Below are 19,002 nucleotides of genomic sequence, written 5' to 3'. Positions count from 1 at the left end.
TGGCACCCATATGGGATGCTGGCATCACAGATGACGGCTTTACCTACTACATCACAATGCTAGCTCCTAATTTCTTAGTATGATATTCTAAGCCAAGCTTTCTTAAATAACAGAGTACTGAGAACTCTCTGAAGAAACTATCCCAGTTATAATCCTAGTTACCAACTTTCACGTGGACCACAACAGTAGTCTCCTAACTGGGCTTGTACTTCTGCTCTTGGCTCTTCAGTCTTCACATAGCAGCAGCGGAATGGGCATTTTATAGCAATACTACTTCAATTCCAGTGATGGCTATGAAAGATGTTAATACTACGATTGTGGAATACTCTGTACTATTTTGCAAAAATTCTGTTTAGTCTCACCTTATAGCAAAATAGGTTTTTTTTTTTTTTAATAAATCCAATGGTTTCCCTTCATGCTTAGAATAAAACATGAGTATAAAGTCCTTACAAATGCCTTTCAAAATCTAACTAGGAGCCCCTGTGTATCTCTAATAGCTCTTCTTTTGTGTTTCTCCAAAGTCACTCAGTAGTTGCCACACTGGTTTTCCTGCTTTGTTCGTCAAATTCACCAGGCTTGTTCCCCACCTCAAAACCTTTACCCATGCTTTTTCTCACATCTGGGATATTCTTCGCCACTTGGCATAGCTCATTCCCTTGCATCCCTTCTGCTCAGTGAAGGCCACTGTTGAGTATCTAAAATAACACTCTATCTAAAATAATCTCCTTGCCCTTACTAACTCCTTATCCTGTTTCTTATTTCTTCCTACCATTAGTTTCCAAAAAATATAAATTATTTGCTCACTTTAATTGCTTGTTGTCAACTCAAATTTAAATTCCACAAGGGCAAGAATATTGGCACATACTAAGTACACTATAAACAAATGATCTTCAAGCTTCCTAACATAAAGATCATGTAGTCTTAATTTTAAAGTCTCATTGCTGATTACAAATGAATTTGACTCCAGTAAAAATTCCTATCTCAGATGAGTTTCTATTCTAACACATAAGAGTAGTAATTTAATCCTTTGAATAAATCCTCGAAGTTTGGCAAAATATTTCATATGCCCTTCTAAAATAGGAAAATAACAGAAAGAAGTAGGTGTCTGTTAGTGGCATAGCTAAGTGGTTAAGCTGCCACTGACACCTGTGATGCCATAGACACTGGTTTGGTTCTGGCTGTTCCACTTCTGATCCAGCAGAAAAAGTACCAAAAGATGGTCCAAGTACCTGGGCCCTGGAAGAAGCTCCTGGCTCCTGGCTATCGGATTTCAAAGCTCAAACCCCTCTTCAATGCAGTTCAACATTCAAATTGTCATTCCATAGGACAAAAGTAGTGCAGGAGCAAGCAAAGTTCAAGTTCCATTTTCTTTTCAGAAAGTATACTTGTATTTAACTGCATTCTAATAGATCTCACAGATTCAGATTTTTAAGAACTTTCTTATTCAACTCCTTTGTTTTACATATTAAAGTGTTTTTTTCAAGTTTACATTGATAATCACCTATTCAATTAATTCTGAAATGCAAAAAGAAACATCTTACACTGTTAAGAACTTAAGGGCAAAGAAAATGAATTAAAGGCTATGTACACGCCCTTTGAAACAGAATTTTGTTGCACCTCTCATTAAGAGTTCAGGGGCTAGCTGTAGTGGGTAATGCTGCCAACCTGTGACACAGGCATTTCACATGGACGCCAATCCGAGTCCTGGCTGTTCCACTTCCAATCTAGCTCTCTGCTAGTGGCCTGGGGAAAGTAGCAGAAGATAGCCTAAGTGTTTGGGTCCTTGCCACTCACATAGGGGACAGGAAGAAGCTCCTGGTTCTGTCTGTCTCAGCCCCAGACATTGCGGCCCTCTAGGAGTAAAACAGCGGATGGAAGATCGATCTCTCTGTCTTTCAGTGACTCTTGACTTTCAAGTAAATGAATAAATTTAAAAAAAAAAAAAAAGAGCTGTAATGCATTTCTTTCCTCTTTCAATCTTAGCTAGCCCTGTGACTTGCTCTGACCAACAGAAAGTAGTGTAAATGAAATAGTATTGCTTATAAGGCTAGGGTTTAATAAGCTTACACCTTCCAATTTTGCTCTTTTCAAACACTGCCCTCAAGAATCAGGTGTGAATAAGCCTGAGGAATCATACCACATACAGAGAGTTTAGCAACCCCCGTCCAAGGTGGGCCCATCTCCCTCCCAGCTGAACAAAGCAATAACCTGGAGCTAATGAAAGGCAGAGGAACTGTCCAGTCAACCCACAAAATCTTAAGTAACAACCTGCTGTTTTAAGCCACTAGGTTTTATGGCAGTCTATTATATAGCAACAGGTAAGTGAAACAATATAAGGTTCAGTAATACAAATTAAGATAGTCTCTATTTCATTACCTGAACACATTAACTTGTCTCAGCTAAAAATCTTCAAAATGTAACTGTAAGATTCTGATTGCAAAATGTTCAAATTAAAGGAAACATGAAATTAATGTTATCAGTACTAGCAAATCACTAATTGTATGCTCCCCTAAAGTGGAGTTCATCAAATGTAACATTTTTGTATAAAAAATTATATTAATGAGTACAACTTAGCTCATTAAATGGCACCATTTTCCATTACAAATAAAAATATAAATGAGATAGCTCCTTTACATTTAATTTTCACAATATTAAAACATCTTTCTAATATATGATTACCCTGCTTTCACCAGAGTATACTTAGATATGAATCAGGTTTTTCTTACTGATTTGATGTAATCATTGTAACCAATAATTATATTGAATTATTTATGTCAAGATAGCCACAGGAGCTATTGACATATGCAAGGTACTCCAACATTAAATAGTCTTTGCTACTCTATTTCTTTAAAACTTTTTATCAGACAGGCAGAGAATGACAGAGAGCTCCCATATGCTGTTTCACTTCCCAGATGCCCTCAACAGCTGGAGCTGGGTCAACCCAAAGCCAGGAGCCAAGAGCTAGGAACTCAGTCTGGGCTCCCTCATTAGGGGGAAGGTCCCAATTTCTTGAGCCATCACCTGCTGCCGCCCAGGGTGCTCAATAGCAGGAAGCTGCAATCAGGAGCAGAGCTAGGAACTCCGACACTCTGATATAGGATATGGCATCTTAACTGGTGTCATAACTCAAGGCCAAATATCCATTTCCACAACACTTGCTAAAAGTTTTACTTTTCTGTCTGCCAATTATCATTTGCTCCATATGAGAATATGTTTTAATGTACATACAGTGTTAAAAAACATACTTGTTAAAATTTTGGCTCAGTAAACTCAACAACCTTAGTAGTAAGAGAACCAAAATGCTTTTCTCTGAATAAATCATTTATTACAGAATACCATTTGTTGTTGCTCAAACTCACTTTCTTTTTATAGTTTAACTGAGGTACAGTTTACATATTATAAAATCTACCCATTATAAGTGAACAATAATTTTAGTAAATTTATAGAGCTCTGAAACCATTAAAACCCTAGTTGACTTCAGAACATTTTCATCATCCCTTCAACACTATCCAATTTCAGAACATTTCCATCATCCCCATGCCCATTTAGTTAGCCCCACTCTCACCCTCGGCTGTAACATGACTACTGGTTTGCTTTCTGTCTCACTAAACTTGCCCTGTCTATACATTTCCTATAAAACAGAATCACACAATACGTAGCTTTTTACAAATGCCTTCTTGCACACAGCCTGTTTTTGACTTTCATCCACATTGTATCACATAGCAGCAGTCTTTCGCTTTTAATTGCTTAACAGTATTAACACTAAATGTATATACTACATTTTGTTTATTTGTTTATCACAGGAATTTGAACTGTTTCAGTTTGGTGCTATTAGGAGTAATAAATACCACTGTAAACATATCTTGGGGTAGAAATTATTTGCATTTCTCTTGGGAAGATTCCCAGGAGTAAATCTAATTTCTCTTAAATTCTCAGATGTGACTCAAAGAGATAAGTAACAGGAAAAGTGACCTCTGGATAAGTGAAGAATCACTATAATCATGTATTATTCATATAGTCAACAAATATACAAGTATATTATATTGTCAGCCTCTGTGGGAGGAGTTAAAGTAAACTGGACTAAAACACTGATTCTGCCCTAAATGAACACCCATCTAGTGAGGGGCAGATGTAAACATGTACAGGAGACTTCCACATTTTTTTTAAATAAATATCCAGTTTTAAAAGCAGGTTATAGGGGCTAGCACTGTGGAATAGTGAGTAAAGCCACCTGCAGTGCCAGCATCTCACAATGGCGCCAGTTCAAGTTCTGGCTGTTTCACTTCCAATCCAGCTCCCTGCTACTGTACCTGGGAAAGCAGAGGAAGATGGCCCAAGTGGTTGGGCCCCTACACCCACATGGGAGACCTGAAGAGGCTCCTGGCTCCCAGCTGCAGCCATTGCGGCCATTTAGGAAGTGAACCAGCAGATGGAAAACATCTCTCTCTGCCTCTGCCTCTCTCTAACTCTGCAAAAAAAAAAGCAGATTATACTATAACTTCAAGGTGCCCTAAGTGAAAAATTCAAAGATAGTGAAAAATTGTAATAATAAATTCCCACATGTCAAGACAAAGGCCCTCATCAACTGGCAATAACATGAAATAGGTAAAAATAATACAACTACATAATAGTATGATGATGACCACAGTAAGAAAAGTCAGAACTTCTAAGAATGTTAAGAATGGTGAGCAAGTTAGGAAAGTTAAGAGTCTATAATTGAGATGGCACTCATGGATTATTTTTGATATATGAATACATGACAAAGGGAATGAAATCTGATGTTAACTTTCCTCAAGGCAAGCCTTGAGGAACAGGAACAAAGTTTATATTTAAGCCATTCTGGTTTCTCACTGGCTTTTTCAGCCATCTGTTGTTCTTGGAATATTTGGAAACAAGGTAGTATCAATGGGAGAATAATTTCCACTTAAAATCTCTAATACCCTAATTCCACTAATTCTTTGAATGCAGAGGGGCTTCATATATATTCATTCCACTATCCTTCTACTGTCACTCAGACTCTGGGAGGCAGGGGGGATGGCTCAAGTGACTGGGTCCCAACCATACACCTGGGACCTACAGATTCCAAGTCATCTCCGGTCTTTACCCCTAGCCCAGTCCTGGCCACTGCAGGTATTTGGGGAGTGAACCAGTGTATGGCAGCTCTATCTCTGTCTCTCAAACAAAAAAAAATTATTTACATATTTTTAATTTTTTTCCTAGTTATTCTTCCTGGTTTTAACTTCTATTCTCCTACACACTATTTCCAGCAATCAAAGTAATCAGTCATATCAGTTCATTCCTCTGTTACTGACTTCCAATGGCATCTCAACTCACTCACGGTAGTTAGAGGGGACTAGTGCTATGGCATAGAAGGTTAAGGTAATTAGCTAAAGTCCTTACTATGACTTAGAAAGCACTATATGATCTCTCTTGCAACCACTCTGATCTTATCTCTTACCACAGTCCCTCTCAATCACCTATTCCACTCATAATGGCCTTCTTTGTGTTCCTTGAACATGTCAGAGTTATACCCATTTTAGCATTTGGAGCTGCTATTTCTTCAGGATAGAACACTCCTCCCCCTCGCTCATGTCACTCCCTCATACATTCACATCTCTGCCCTAATGTCTCCTCAGTAAGGCCTTCCCTGGTCATTCTAAGAAAATTAGTATCTCCTCACTGCTCCAATTCATTTACCTTGTTTTGTTCTTCTTCCTAAAACTTTTTACCTGGTATTATATTTGTATTCATTTGCTGTTCATCTCCATCTAGTTAAACATACGCTCTATAAGAACAGAGACCACATCGGTTTGTTCACTGCTAGATTCCTCTCTCCCAGGAAAGTACTTGGTTCACAGAAGATAATAAACAAATATTTTAAATAAATGAATGATCAGTCTGTAAAGACACAATGGGAACATACCCATGCAGCACTTAACCCCATTTGAAAGAGTCAGGAAAAGCTTCTCTGACTACTGACTTCTAAATGAAGACTGAAAGACAAGTAGAAGTTGGCCTTGGAAAAGAATATGGAAGACAGAGGCTATTCCACATAGTGAAAGCAGCAAAGGAAAGGTCAAGAGGCAACAGACAGCATGGCAATTTGTGCCATACAAGTATATAATACCATTATATAATAAAACATTCCTTAAAATAAAAGACAATTAAATATAGTTTCTGCATATTCTACATTACACCCATAGTTGACAATTAGCTCTAACACAACATATCATTCTGTATTCTTGTGGCTGGCCTAAGACATTGACAAACACATTTAAAACATGGTGAGTACAAGGAATAATAATAAAAGAAACGAATTTTCACAACATTATAGCTTCTTTTACTATCTTTTATTTATGATCTTGTCAAATAAACCTTTGGTCTGCCAAGAAAGGTACTATTAAATGTGCCATAAAGAAACAGTAAGATATCATGCTAACTACTCAAAAGGCTAAAAGTGACTAAAGGCCTTAAAGAAGGGACAAAGAAACAAAAGATAAAGGTCAGCAGATGATTAGGTACTGATAATGCCCTTTGCTGCTATCAAGAGCATCATTATCACCACTGTAGCCAAAGGAAATGGCCATTAATTATTTGAAAAGTAGCCGAAAAACTATCATTAGTGGCACGATACAAACTCAAGAAACTTAAACAAAATGGAAAAATGATTTAAGATGCCTGAAATGCATATCCTTAGGGGCTATGCTATGAAACCCCAGTTTAATACTCATTGGCATGATTATTTCCAGAAAAGTATAAAGTATCCTTGAATTGAAGAGATTATGTCTTTAGTTTGGTATGACTAGAACAGATGGTACAAAATATTTACACAGTAATGTTTTAAAAGCACAGGTAGGATAGGAAAAAAAGATTTTTAAAATAAATGTGCTTTGGAATCATATGAAATAATGTTGATAATATGGAGAAAATGAAAAGAAATTCATTCTTCCATAAATTACATGAAAAATTTTAGGGGATTTTAAAACTCATGATAATTCGGTATGAAAGATTGAATAAATTAAAACCATTACACTAAAGACAAGAAAGAAATATATCCAAGATGAAGGCTATGCAGCAGGCTCATATATACTCTTCAGATTGAAATTACAAGACGGACAGCTAAGAGGAGAAAGTATTTCAGAAAAAAGAGAAAATGTAAATGAAAGTGCTATGTTATTAGGCTGGATAGTTTTAATACCAGAAAGGCACATAACTGTAATTCCAGAGAGTTACAGTTTAACAATGAAACACATCAAACCGTGAAATAATTTTAAGCAACGGATAAAATTTAGGAAGAATTCATTTCATTTTGATGGTAACAATATTATGTCTTAAAGTCCAAGATGTGAAAATAGAGTGAAGCAACACAAACCAATACTCAGTTTATCACTAGTTTTTAAGAATCAGCCAGCATATAATGCAATCTCAGAACACTGTATAAAAGTTAAAACTCTCTCTTTTACTAAGTTACTTTTAGTAATAATATCATTAATGAAATATATTTGTATAGCTTTACAAAAAAGTACTACTTTTCCTCAGCTAAAATTAACACAATAACTTTAAAAGGATATCAATAAGCGTGGGTCCTGACATAAATATAAGCCAGCATTTGAATACAAGTGACCACTGACAAAGTTAAAAGTCAATTAAGAAGGTTCATTCATTCATTAAACACTTATTTAGTGTCTCTAATATGTCAGTTACAAGGAATAAAATGGTGTTTGGAAACAGATTCTAATGCTATCTCTCTGAACCAACCTTATTATGTTATGATGATACTTTGAATTTCTTTACATATATCTGCAAGCTATTTCAAAAAACAGTATTTGTTTCACAGGACCTTGAATACTGTATTCCTTGAGAGAGGAGATAACAATACCTATAACATATTCCTCTTAATTTGAAAATATATAATTTATACAAATACATAGATATAATTTTCAAATGACAATGGTTTGAGTTCTATTCTGGAATCCCTGTATCACTCTTGTGGCTCTCTCCTCACCAAAAATGTCCTTATTCTTACAGACTCCATGGCCTAATTCAACATATATAGGATCATAATTTATATTTTCCCATTGATTAAGGAAACAAACCCAAAATATTATACTAAAATGTACAATTCCACAGGCAAATTCTATAAAAAACACTTTCGTGCCAGACAATTACATTGTTTCAAAAAACACAAACTAGCTTTTATATGTAAATATAGCAAAGGATGAAAGAGAAAAACGTTAAATTAAAAAAGTCTGGGCCGGCGCCGCGGCTCACTAGGCTAATCCTCTGCCTTGCGGCACTGGCACACCGGGTTCTAGTCCCAGTTGGGGCGCTGGATTCTGTCCCGGTTGCCCCTCTTCCAGGCCAGCTCTCTGCTGTGGTTAGGGAGTGCAGTGGAGGATGGCCCAAGTGCTTGGGCCCTGCACCCCATGGGAGACCAGGATAAGTACCTGGCTCCTGCCATTGGATCAGCGCAGTGCGCTGGCCGCAGTGCGCCGGCCGCGGCGGCCATTGGAGGGTGAACCAACGGCAAAGGAAGACCTTTCTCTCTGTCTCTCTCTCTCACTGTCCACTCTGCCTGTCAAAAAAAAAATTTTTTTTTAAAAAGTCTGGAAAAAATCAGTAAGAAAAGTTTTAACATACACTTGAACATGTACTTAAAATGCCTTTTAGAAAATCCTAGCGCAATAACATTTATCTATTAATAAAGAAAGAAAGGGATTTCTATTTTCTTCATCTGGGAAAATCATAAGATTCCACTCTATGTATTCTTAAGTGACCTAAGAGAAATAGGAGAAATAAATTACATTTGACATTTAGACTTTCAAAATAAAAGAAGATATCATATTATATATAAATCGGATGATTTCTCAGCTTTGAAATTCTTAAATAAGATCTACTAAAACACATAGCCTGACACTTGGTAGACATGCAGTAAGTGGCTGCAATAATCAAAAAACTGGTATGGCTTTTCTTCATTTTAAATTTTATTTAATCAGCCTGCTTTGAAGTATATGAGGATTTAGTTAAACATCAATACCCAGAAAGAAAAAAAAGTAACTGATTCCTTGGTCCCAGATTTTCCCCAAATTCAGAATTTTAAGTATAGAACTTTAAAACTGGTCGCAAAGGGGTCTGAACAACTTAGTAAAAATATCTCCAACCCTACTATTTTTCAACAATGTCGGACTTTGTTGTATAGCAGACAGGTATGTATTTATGGCTTCTAATGGGATTAAAAAGGAAGGGGTGAGGACAATCACTGAAGAAACAAAAAATTTTTTTAGGCTGCAAAGTAAGATTATCATTTTCATACTAATTCCAAAAATACACCTTATTGAATTTTCACCAGAAACCATCTCTCTCTCTATGATTGCCTTTTCTGAAATTGGGAACAAGTTGTATGACATGAATCAAAGTAGAAATATTGCTAACCTTGATCCTTAAGATAAAGTAAGCCGGCTATGTGGCACATGTGAGGGCTTGATATCAATACCATTTCCACAGTACACTTAAGTAGCTAGAAATCTACAACCTCCTATCAATCTCAAATGCTACTCATTTCCAGTCTTTAAATCTCCATTAACTATTTATCTACATTTTAAAAACCGTAAAGCTGAATTATTCACTTCTCATTCCCTCACCCAACTGGCTAAGAATCTCTCACCAAGATCTCAGCCAGTCCACATCAAAACTGAGATCATGAGGCTTCACAGATACCCAGGACATCAAATTGCAGCAGGTAAAAAACAAAGCAAAACAAAAATACCACAATACACACAATGGCCAGAATGGCCATAAGACAAAACTTAGGCTTTGTAAACAATCAGAATAAACGTATCTACAAGCAGTTGAAACATTTCAACAGCACTGTACAACTCATTATATATTTAAACGAAACTACCACTTGATTCAGCAATCCAGCTTCTAGGTATGTGTGTGTGTGTGTATAAACAAATATCCATGCCCCCCGCCCAGTAAAAAACTTAAGCATGCATCAACTCATAAATGGATAAATAAAATGTGGCATATCCACACAATGAAATATTGCTTGGCAACTTAAAAATGAAATACAGTATATGCTACAAGTTGGATATACTTTGGAAAACTTTATTCAATGTGACAAAAGCCTATCACAAAAGACCAAATACTATATGATTCCACTGAAATGAAACCTGCAGAATACAAACACAGAAAGAAAGCAGGTTAGTGTATGCCTAAGGCTGGTGCTTGACAAGACATCAGGAGTAGCTGCTAATGAGTGTAGTTTATTTATGAGGTGATAAAAATGTCCTAAAAATCGACTGGGGTGTTGAATGTATAATTGTGAATATACTAAAAACCACTGAACTGTACATGTCAGAGTGAATTGTATAAGAAATGAGTACCAATATAGCTGTTAACAAAAGTACCAGTTTTATGCTTCAAAATTTGAGAAGGAAAGTAAAATACAATACAAAACAAAAAGCAGCATTAAATATAAACAGTTTGTGAAGCATACCAACAACTGGTTAATTGGTCTTGACAAAAAAATTTACTGTTACAAAATAGTGAATGTATATATAATCTTGCTAATTTTCTAAGAAAAGAATTCATATTACGGACTATCTGAATGAAAATTTGCATACAAATACATATACAATAGAATTCAGGAAAGCTCATTTATGGAAAATGGGCTTACTTCACATTTTCCATGAACACTTTGAAGTTCCCTAGTACAAACTGAGGAGTTCACATCACAAAGAGAAGTATATATAAAATTAAAGTAACATAGACTGGGCCAGCATTGTGGCATAATGGGTTAAGCCCCTGCCTGCAATGCCAGCATCCCATATGGGGCACCAGTTGAGTCCCTGCTGTTGCACTTCTGGTCCAGCTCCCTGCTTATGTATCTGGAAAAGCAGTGGAAGATCGTCCAAGTCCTTGGGTCCCTGCACCCAGACAGGAGACATGATGGGTCTCCTGACTACTGGCTACAGTCTGGCCCAGTCTGGCTTTTATGGCCATTTGGGGAGTGAACCAGAGGAAGAAAGATTCTCTCCCTCTCTTTCTCTCTCTCTACAACTCTTCCAAATAAATAAAATAAATCTTAAAAAAAAAAAAAGCAAGATAGACTATCATAAAATCTTACACTTACAGTGAGTCTGTAATCACTCAAACAAGTTAGCCAAGTAATGTTAATAACTAAAAATAAGTTTCACACACACAGAGAAACAGTGTTCTTAAGAAATGCATGATCTGAATCACCCATTTTATAATCAGAAACTAATTGTGATGCCTTAATATACCATTATAAAACACAATCTTCTATAAAATAAAGCCTCTACTAACCTATTCTCCTAAAAACTGGAAACTTCAAAATAAAATTATTTAAAACAGACTAATTTTCCTTCCACATTAAAATGTTTTTAAGTAAAAGTGGTATCAACAAGCTAAATACAAATTTCCAATGAACATATGATTTCAGAAAACAAACAGATGACAATTTCTTTTAAATAGAATGTCACAAAAGCAGGGAAATCTACACAAGAGGAAATTCCTAGGCTAAATATGTGCATAAAGCAAGGATTATAACATGAGATATCAAAGAAAAAGTAAAAGGAGAAGATATGTAGAAAATCTCCAAGTCAACAAAATATATGAAAATGCCATAAGCTGAAAAGTCAGTCCCATTTTCTAAATTAGTTATTTATACAAGTTATTATAAGGAACTATCAAAGAATATATAAACATACTAGGAGTGCTCTGAATATGACTTTACTTCAAAACACCAAGAAAGAACTTTCCAGCATGAAAATAGAAATCCTAACACCATCATCTTGTTATATTACCTAATTTTCAGAAGTGATTTTGTCAACTATGAAAATACTACAGAAACAAACATATTTTACACTAAACACATCTAAATGCTAAAAATAATACAAGCTCCATGAAGACATTTAATGACTACAAAAGAATGTTAAGTTTATAACTATATGAACAAAACACACCAGGTATTCATACAAATATTTCGAACCGTGTATACGTATCTATTACCTTACTCCTGCTGCAATTCGAAAGGGAATAGATGTGTAAGAAATTAAGATCTTATTGTTTCTATAATAAAATGGCAATAAAGCTGAATCCCTTTTCCCAGTAACTAAGATAAAATCATCTCTAAGAGCTCTTAATCAATGTATATAATCTTTATACAAAATAGAAAGAATTAGATAAAGAGTTAGTTACTACAAGCACTATACTGACCACTCTTTTGCTTGCAGTTGGCTAAAACCAAGCAATAGAAAACTTTAGATGACTTACATTGTTGTTGCGGGTTTCTACAGCAGGGAATTTTCTGACTATGAATTTCACAGCAGATTCCAGGTTTTTGTCAATAAGGTAAGATGGTTTGGCCTTGGGATCTCCACATGCCTATAAAACAACAGTAATAAAAAAAGTGAAATTCATCCTTCTAAAATCAAGGAATAGCAAATCTGTAATCAGAAATTAGAAAGATATTCATTGTTTTTGGTGAGCAGGTGATAAAATGAATAGGCAAAGTGCAGGGATTGTCACAGCTGAGATATGCAATGGGAGACAGTACAGAGATGTTCTTCTACTGAAAAAAATGCATGGAAAGTTTCAAAGCAGTTAGCGCAGAACAGCAGTGAAGGAAAAAGCTCAAACCTAAAAAAAGGAAAAGAAAAAAATTCTTGGTTTGAGGTAGGATTGTATTCATCTGAAGCTAATAAAATATTAAAAATTAAATATTCAGTAGACTGGACATGTTTTTTTTCTAAGTGTTATAAAATAAAAGCTTATATCTAAATGTCTTTTCCAAAATGTTTTCCTCATTCACTTTAAACATTTTAATACAAGAGCCCTAGTTCAAATGAACTGGAAGCTGCTAAGATTGTCTTGATAATGCTAACGTGTGTTGCCTCTGAACATCTGAGTTACAACACGGTTTTCCATCATACCAGCAGCACTTTAAACAATGAATCTGCATCTGTTTTATATCTCATAAGCTCAGAACAAATGGAAATGTTTACACTTTGACCACATCAGCAGTACAGCATTTTCTGCAGTGAATTGTAAACCACTATACAATTATAGGGTGTTACTAGGAAGAACGTTTTACCTCGACTATTAGCAAGACAGAATATAATCTTGAATACTGTTCACTAATGGTTTCATTATGTGACATTTAATTAACTGCTTCCTAGTGAGCTTTATTTCTTAGGGAATTACTAAAATCCTAACATTCCTATTTAACTTTTTATTACATTTTTAAAAGAATATGTCTTTTAAAAAGTTATATCTGCCTTCCATGTATGAGAAAATACAGTACTGCAATTTAGTATTGTTTCATTATTTACTATGACTATGTTGTGGATTGCAGAAAGAGAAGTTATGAAACATGAAACTGATCTGAAAGCGGGCAAGCGGGCAGAGGGAAGGTGAAAAGCTTTGCAAACCTTCCAAACTTGTCCTTGCTGGGGAAGCATTGTAACAAAAAGAGAGAAAATTACGTGTAAACAATGATTGTCAAACTAATGCCATACTTTTTTTAGTAGAAAACTTATGCACTGCAGACTATGAATAACAAAACAAGTTAAAACTATATGGTGCTACAATTTTAAAGGTATTCTATGTAGCAAGTTTTAGAATACAATAGATTTATAATAATTTATACTAGTCACATATATTTAAATACTACTGTGTAAGTGTACAACCATGTCAGTCAGTACCTTGGTGCTCTTTCTAAACCAACATAAAGTAATTCTAAAAAGAAGGAAAATAAAGACTACATGCAGTTATAAAAACAGGAGCAATACCATCAGCAAAATTTTACATACCTTAAAAAGAAACGGTAGCCAAGAATAAAAATAAATCGTTATTGGAAGACTTTTGTACTTCAGCTAATATTAAAACTATTTTTTAAGTATCACCTAACTTCCTTTCAAGCAACAGTATAAAAATCAATGCAAACATTCCTATATTTTCTAAATGGAAATAGGAATGCAGTAAAAAAAATTCTAATATTAAGCATAATTAGATAAAACAAAATTAATTTTAAGAAATTTAGAACTTTGTAATCTTTAAATCAAATCAACAGAAGGGTACTATGTAAATTCCACTTCAATATTATCATATTAATATATATCTGACTTTTCCTCAGAGTACGCTATCACTTCTTTAAAATAATATCTCTTATAAATTAACCTTCCAATCTATTTTTTCCCAAAATACAATAAAATAACTAAAAACCACACAGCTAAGAGTTTTCCCAAACAGAAATTGCTACAGATTAACATTTTCTTATATCAATGGCACAATGAAAATCAAGTTTCATAAACATGCCTGAGGTAGTGCGGAATCCTAACATGATTCTAAATTCAGTTTTTTCACGATATTTACTGCCCTTCATATTTTAATTATTTTAAAATTCAGCTATCCATTCTAACAGTACTATTGACTATCAAATAATGCAAATATGAGTAACTTTACTCACTTCCCATGATCACAAATTGTACTGCATGAGAATTTAATCCACTAAAGAAATGTGTGTATATAGACACACACAGTTTTTCCTTCTTACAGTGAAAACAAAAGAATGGAATTTCATTTCAATGAAAAAAATAAAAGGTTATATAATCTGCTTTCCTTGGACTTGCTTTGCCTTTTTCCACACAGTGGTTTACAGTATAAACATACTATAGAGGAAGGCAGGATGTCATGAAGTCTAAAAACAGACTCTGGAATAAAACCAGCTGGATTTTGATCTTCACTAGCCATGGGACCTTGAATGTATTACATAACATCTCCTAGTCTAAGTTTCTTCATCTGTCAAATGGGGAAAATTAATACTTACCTCATTATGAGGATTTGAAGAGGGATAATCCAAGTAAAGCATTTAGCAAAATGACTGGCACATAAGTGCTCCAAAGATGTTAGCTGTTGTTAATTACAGCTACAATAATGTTGATAATAATAATCATCCAAGTAAAAGTCTAATATAAATAGTAATCATAGCAATAATCACCTTTATCATAATATTCAGAACTAGCAATTTAGTGTTAAGTTCCTTTCATGACTACAATTCCCCCTCTCGATCAGATATTCCCCTTATTCATGCTAAGTCTAAATGCTTGTTGTACCTAGAGAAAGAGTTTACCCTAATAGTTAAGAGAATGAGTTTTAAGATGGGCAGTCCATGTTCAAATCCTAGCTCCAGCACTTCCAGCTGGGTAACCAAGAGCAATGATTTTTACCTCTTTGCCTCAGTTTCATGTATTAAACAGAAGATAATAGTTATAATATATCCTAAAAGGTTTGTGTGCTTACTACTTGAACATGTTTATCTAGAATTTTTGTAAGAATATTTCGCATATCATGAGTACTCAAAAAATACCAACTAAAAAATACAAGGTTTGCAGATGCTACACAAAGTATTGGACCTCATTTTATATTTTCTAAGATCAACGTACTTGATTTGTTTACTTAATATCAACAGAGATATCTGTATAAGGCAAAAAAGACAAAATACTAAGGCAAAAAAGAAAAAGTACAAGAAAAACTAAATTATGAGGTGACTAAAAGTTATCATCTGGGTAAAACACGACCCAGTTAAGAAAGTTCTACCATTACACTAAAGCAGTACAGGAAAATTTCAACTAACAAAAAGGGTCAGTTTATAAAGATAAATCTCTCTCACTGCAACAAAAATTTCATTTTTAGGACAAAGAAATCATACAAACTTGAATTTCAGGATATAGGCAGCTATTGGTACACACAGAGCTGCATTTTATCCAAAAACAGCTATAGTATTTCAAAAAATTAATCTTTTACTCTTAAAATTATCACCCATTCAGGAAACCAATTTTAAAAACAATATATACTACTATACTTAGCCATCATTACATTTTTTAGACTAATAACATTTCAAAAAGGCTTATCACAAAGACAGAATCAAAAATGTTTAACAAGTTACCAATTATGTTAAATTTTTAAACTTTTTAAGGAGAATTTTAAATATTTTAAATTTAAATTTTGAAATTTTAAATGCTTATCATTAAAATTCTAACCTCTTCTATCTGCTCTCTACCCCCTAACAAAAAGATGACTCGTGTAAAATTGTATGTAAAACCCAAAATTTCATAGTCCCACCAAAAAAAATTTTCCACAAGACATTTCACGAGAAAGAAACTATATATTTGTGAACCACAGAATTTCAAAGAGAAAAGCTCCCCCCAATACTTTGTTCTACTTTATCCTAATTCAGAATGTTTTCATGACATAAAAAAAAACTATAATTTCACATTCCAAAAAGATCTAAAATGAATTTTAAATATTTAGATACACAGATTTCTAGTTCTCAAAATTGGAAATATATATTCTCTTTGAATATTCTAATATAATCTTCAAATTAAAAAAAAAAAAGGTTACTGGCTAGGTGTTGTGACTCAGCAGGTAAAGCCCCTGCCTGGGATGCTGGAATCCCATAGTGGTGGCAGTTGAGTCCCTACCTGCTCCACTTCTGATTTGGCTCACTGGTGATGGACTGGGAAAACCGAAAGATGGCAAGGTGTTTAGGTCCCTGCCACCCATGTGGGAGACGCTGATGAAGGTCCTGGCTCCTAGCTTCAGCCTGGCCCAATCAGCCCTCGCTGTTGCAGACATCTGAGGAGCGAACCAGAGGATAGATCTTTCCGTCTCTCTCTTTCTCTCTCTAATCTGACTTTTGAATAAATAAATCTTAAAAAGCAAAAAAAAAGTTAGGAATATTTAATGTGGCAGGTAAAATTATAGTAATGTTAAAGGAAATATTTAAATATAAAAATTAAGAACCCTGTCTCTTAATCAAGTAGATCACAGTTTGTATGCTTTTAGTCAAGGTGCTTAACCTCTGAGCCTTGGTTACGTAATCCATAAACTGAGAACACATTATTACTACTTGCTTCATAGGCAGACTGTTAAAAATTTTTAAAAGACAAAATACAGTACATATAAACAGCTTATCTGGATACCCGGTATGTAGGTTCTGGGGCTGGGGCTGTGGCACAGTGGGTTAAGCCATTGCGTGCAGAACCAGCATACTATATGGGTGCTAGTGCAAGTCCTGCCTGCTGTACTTCAATCCAACTCTGATAATGCACTTTGGAAAGTAGAGGAAGATGGCCCAAGTACTTGGGCCCCTGCACCCATGTGGGAGATCCAGATGGAACTCCTGGCTCCTGGCTTCAGCCTGGCCCAGCCCTGGCAGTCACTGCCATTTGGGGAGTGAGCCAGTGGATGAAAACACACACATGTGCTCTTTCAAATTAAAAAAAATTATAAATAATTATCTTCTCTTTTTAAAGATCAAACTTTCCAATGCATATGTCTATCTACAAAGAGCTTCTAATTATCAAAATAACATTTTCCATAAAATCAATTCCAGATCCTGTTAAGTGCCAATTCAGTATCTTCAAATTATTTTCTCACAAAACACAAACCTAATGTTATTACCAAATATAAAAGACAAAGATGTCTCAGAAAACCACAAAATTTTTATTTAGGTCACAAAATAAACCTCTGACTAGAAACATAAAGACTATGTTTTATACAACTTTAAAACAAATCTCTTTTTAAAAAAAAAATTTATGTATTTATTTATTTGATAGGCAGAGTTACAGATTGGGGGAGAGCGACACACACAATAGAGTGAAAGTGAGAGAGAGAGAGCGAGAGAGTGTGAGAGCGAGAGAGTGAGAGAGAGCCAGAGCGAGAAGCTTTCACTTCATTCACTCCCCAAATGCCCCCAACAATAGGGCTGGGCCTGGCAAAAGCCTGGAGCCTGCAATTCCATCCTGGTCTCCCACATGATTGGCAGGGGCCCAAGCACCTGGGTCATCTGCTACTGCTTTCCCAGGCACACTAGCAGTGAGCTGGATAAGAAGTGACACGAAACGGTGCTCATAAGGGATGCTGCTGTCACAAGCAGTTGCTTAACCCACTAACAATGTTGGCCCCAATTTTCTTTTTATTATTATAAAATAATTTATCCCCAATACTATTTGTCATTCTGTTTTTGTAAAACAAATCTTTCTGCCATCCCACTACTAAACCCCCTTCCTGAGTTCTTTCCAAAAACTGTGTACATTATATAGTACAGCTTAACTTTACAGGGTTAATGATACAAAATTTTTCAAGAACTTTCTATTTGATGCTAAAAATACAACAAATATAGATTTTTTAAAAATCCAGGGCCAGAAATAAAGCCAGCGCCTTCAGTGACAGCATCCCATATAGGCACCGTATGTTACAGAGGCTGCTCCACTTTCAATCCAGCTCCCTACTATTGGCCTGAAAAAAGCAACGGAGGATGGCAAAAGTGTTTTGGTACCTGCCACCTACGTGAGAGACCTGGATGAAGCTCCTGTCTCCTGCCTGGCCCATGTTTGGCTACTGCAACCATGGGAAGTGAACCAGCGGATGGAAGATCTCGCTCTCACTTTCAAATAAACAAATGTTAAAAAAAAAAAACTCCTTTATTATTAAGCAACAATAAAGAAAAAACAAAACAATGAATACACAAAAAAGGTAAGGAATAAGAATATTTACTATATTCAGTAGGCAATTTAGTAAATGAAACACCTGTGCTCTAGAAATTAAACCAACACTTAGAAAAGAAGGCTCGGTGCTGGCGCTATGGCCTAGTGGGTAAAGCCGCTGCCTGCAGTGCTGGCATCCCATATGGACACAGGTTCAAGCCCAGTTGCTCCACTTCCAATCTAGCTCCCTGCTATGGCCTGGGAAAGCAGTGCAAGATGACTCAAGTGCTTGGGCCCATGCATCCTCATGGGATACCCAGAGGAAGCTCCTGGCTCCTGGCTTCAGATCGGTGCAGTACCAGCCATTGCAGCCAACTGGGGAGTGAACCAACTGATGGAAGACCTCTTTCTCTCTCTGCCTCTCCTTCTCTCTGTGTAACTCTTTCAAATAAATAAATAAATCTTAAAAGAAAAAAACAAAGAAAGAAAG

At 35.4% G+C, this 19,002-nt stretch overlaps 1 protein-coding gene across 4 annotated transcripts in view; it reads right to left on the bottom strand.

The window, feature by feature from the left end:
• The window catches only part of NCKAP1 (NCK associated protein 1), a 115,814-nt gene that overhangs the window by 87,486 nt on the left and 9,326 nt on the right, over positions 1-19,002 (bottom strand). For 2 of the 4 annotated variants that reach the window (XM_008258817.4, XM_051848378.2), the window contains exons 2-3: positions 13,455-13,472; positions 12,298-12,408 (exon numbers count right to left, since the gene is read on the bottom strand). In XM_008258817.4, coding sequence (XP_008257039.1) covers positions 12,298-12,408; positions 13,455-13,472 — 129 coding nt within the window. The remainder of the gene's footprint in view (positions 1-12,297; positions 12,409-13,454; positions 13,473-19,002) is intronic. The other 2 variants (XM_002712325.5, XM_051848379.2) reach the window with 1 other exon arrangement.

The sequence above is a fragment of the Oryctolagus cuniculus genome, chromosome 3 (assembly GCF_964237555.1).
Source record: "Oryctolagus cuniculus chromosome 3, mOryCun1.1, whole genome shotgun sequence".
In the NCBI taxonomy this organism is placed as follows: Eukaryota; Metazoa; Chordata; class Mammalia; order Lagomorpha; family Leporidae; genus Oryctolagus; species Oryctolagus cuniculus.
The sequence above is the reverse complement of the archived record's forward strand: the minus strand, read 5'-3'. Positions and strand labels throughout refer to the sequence as shown.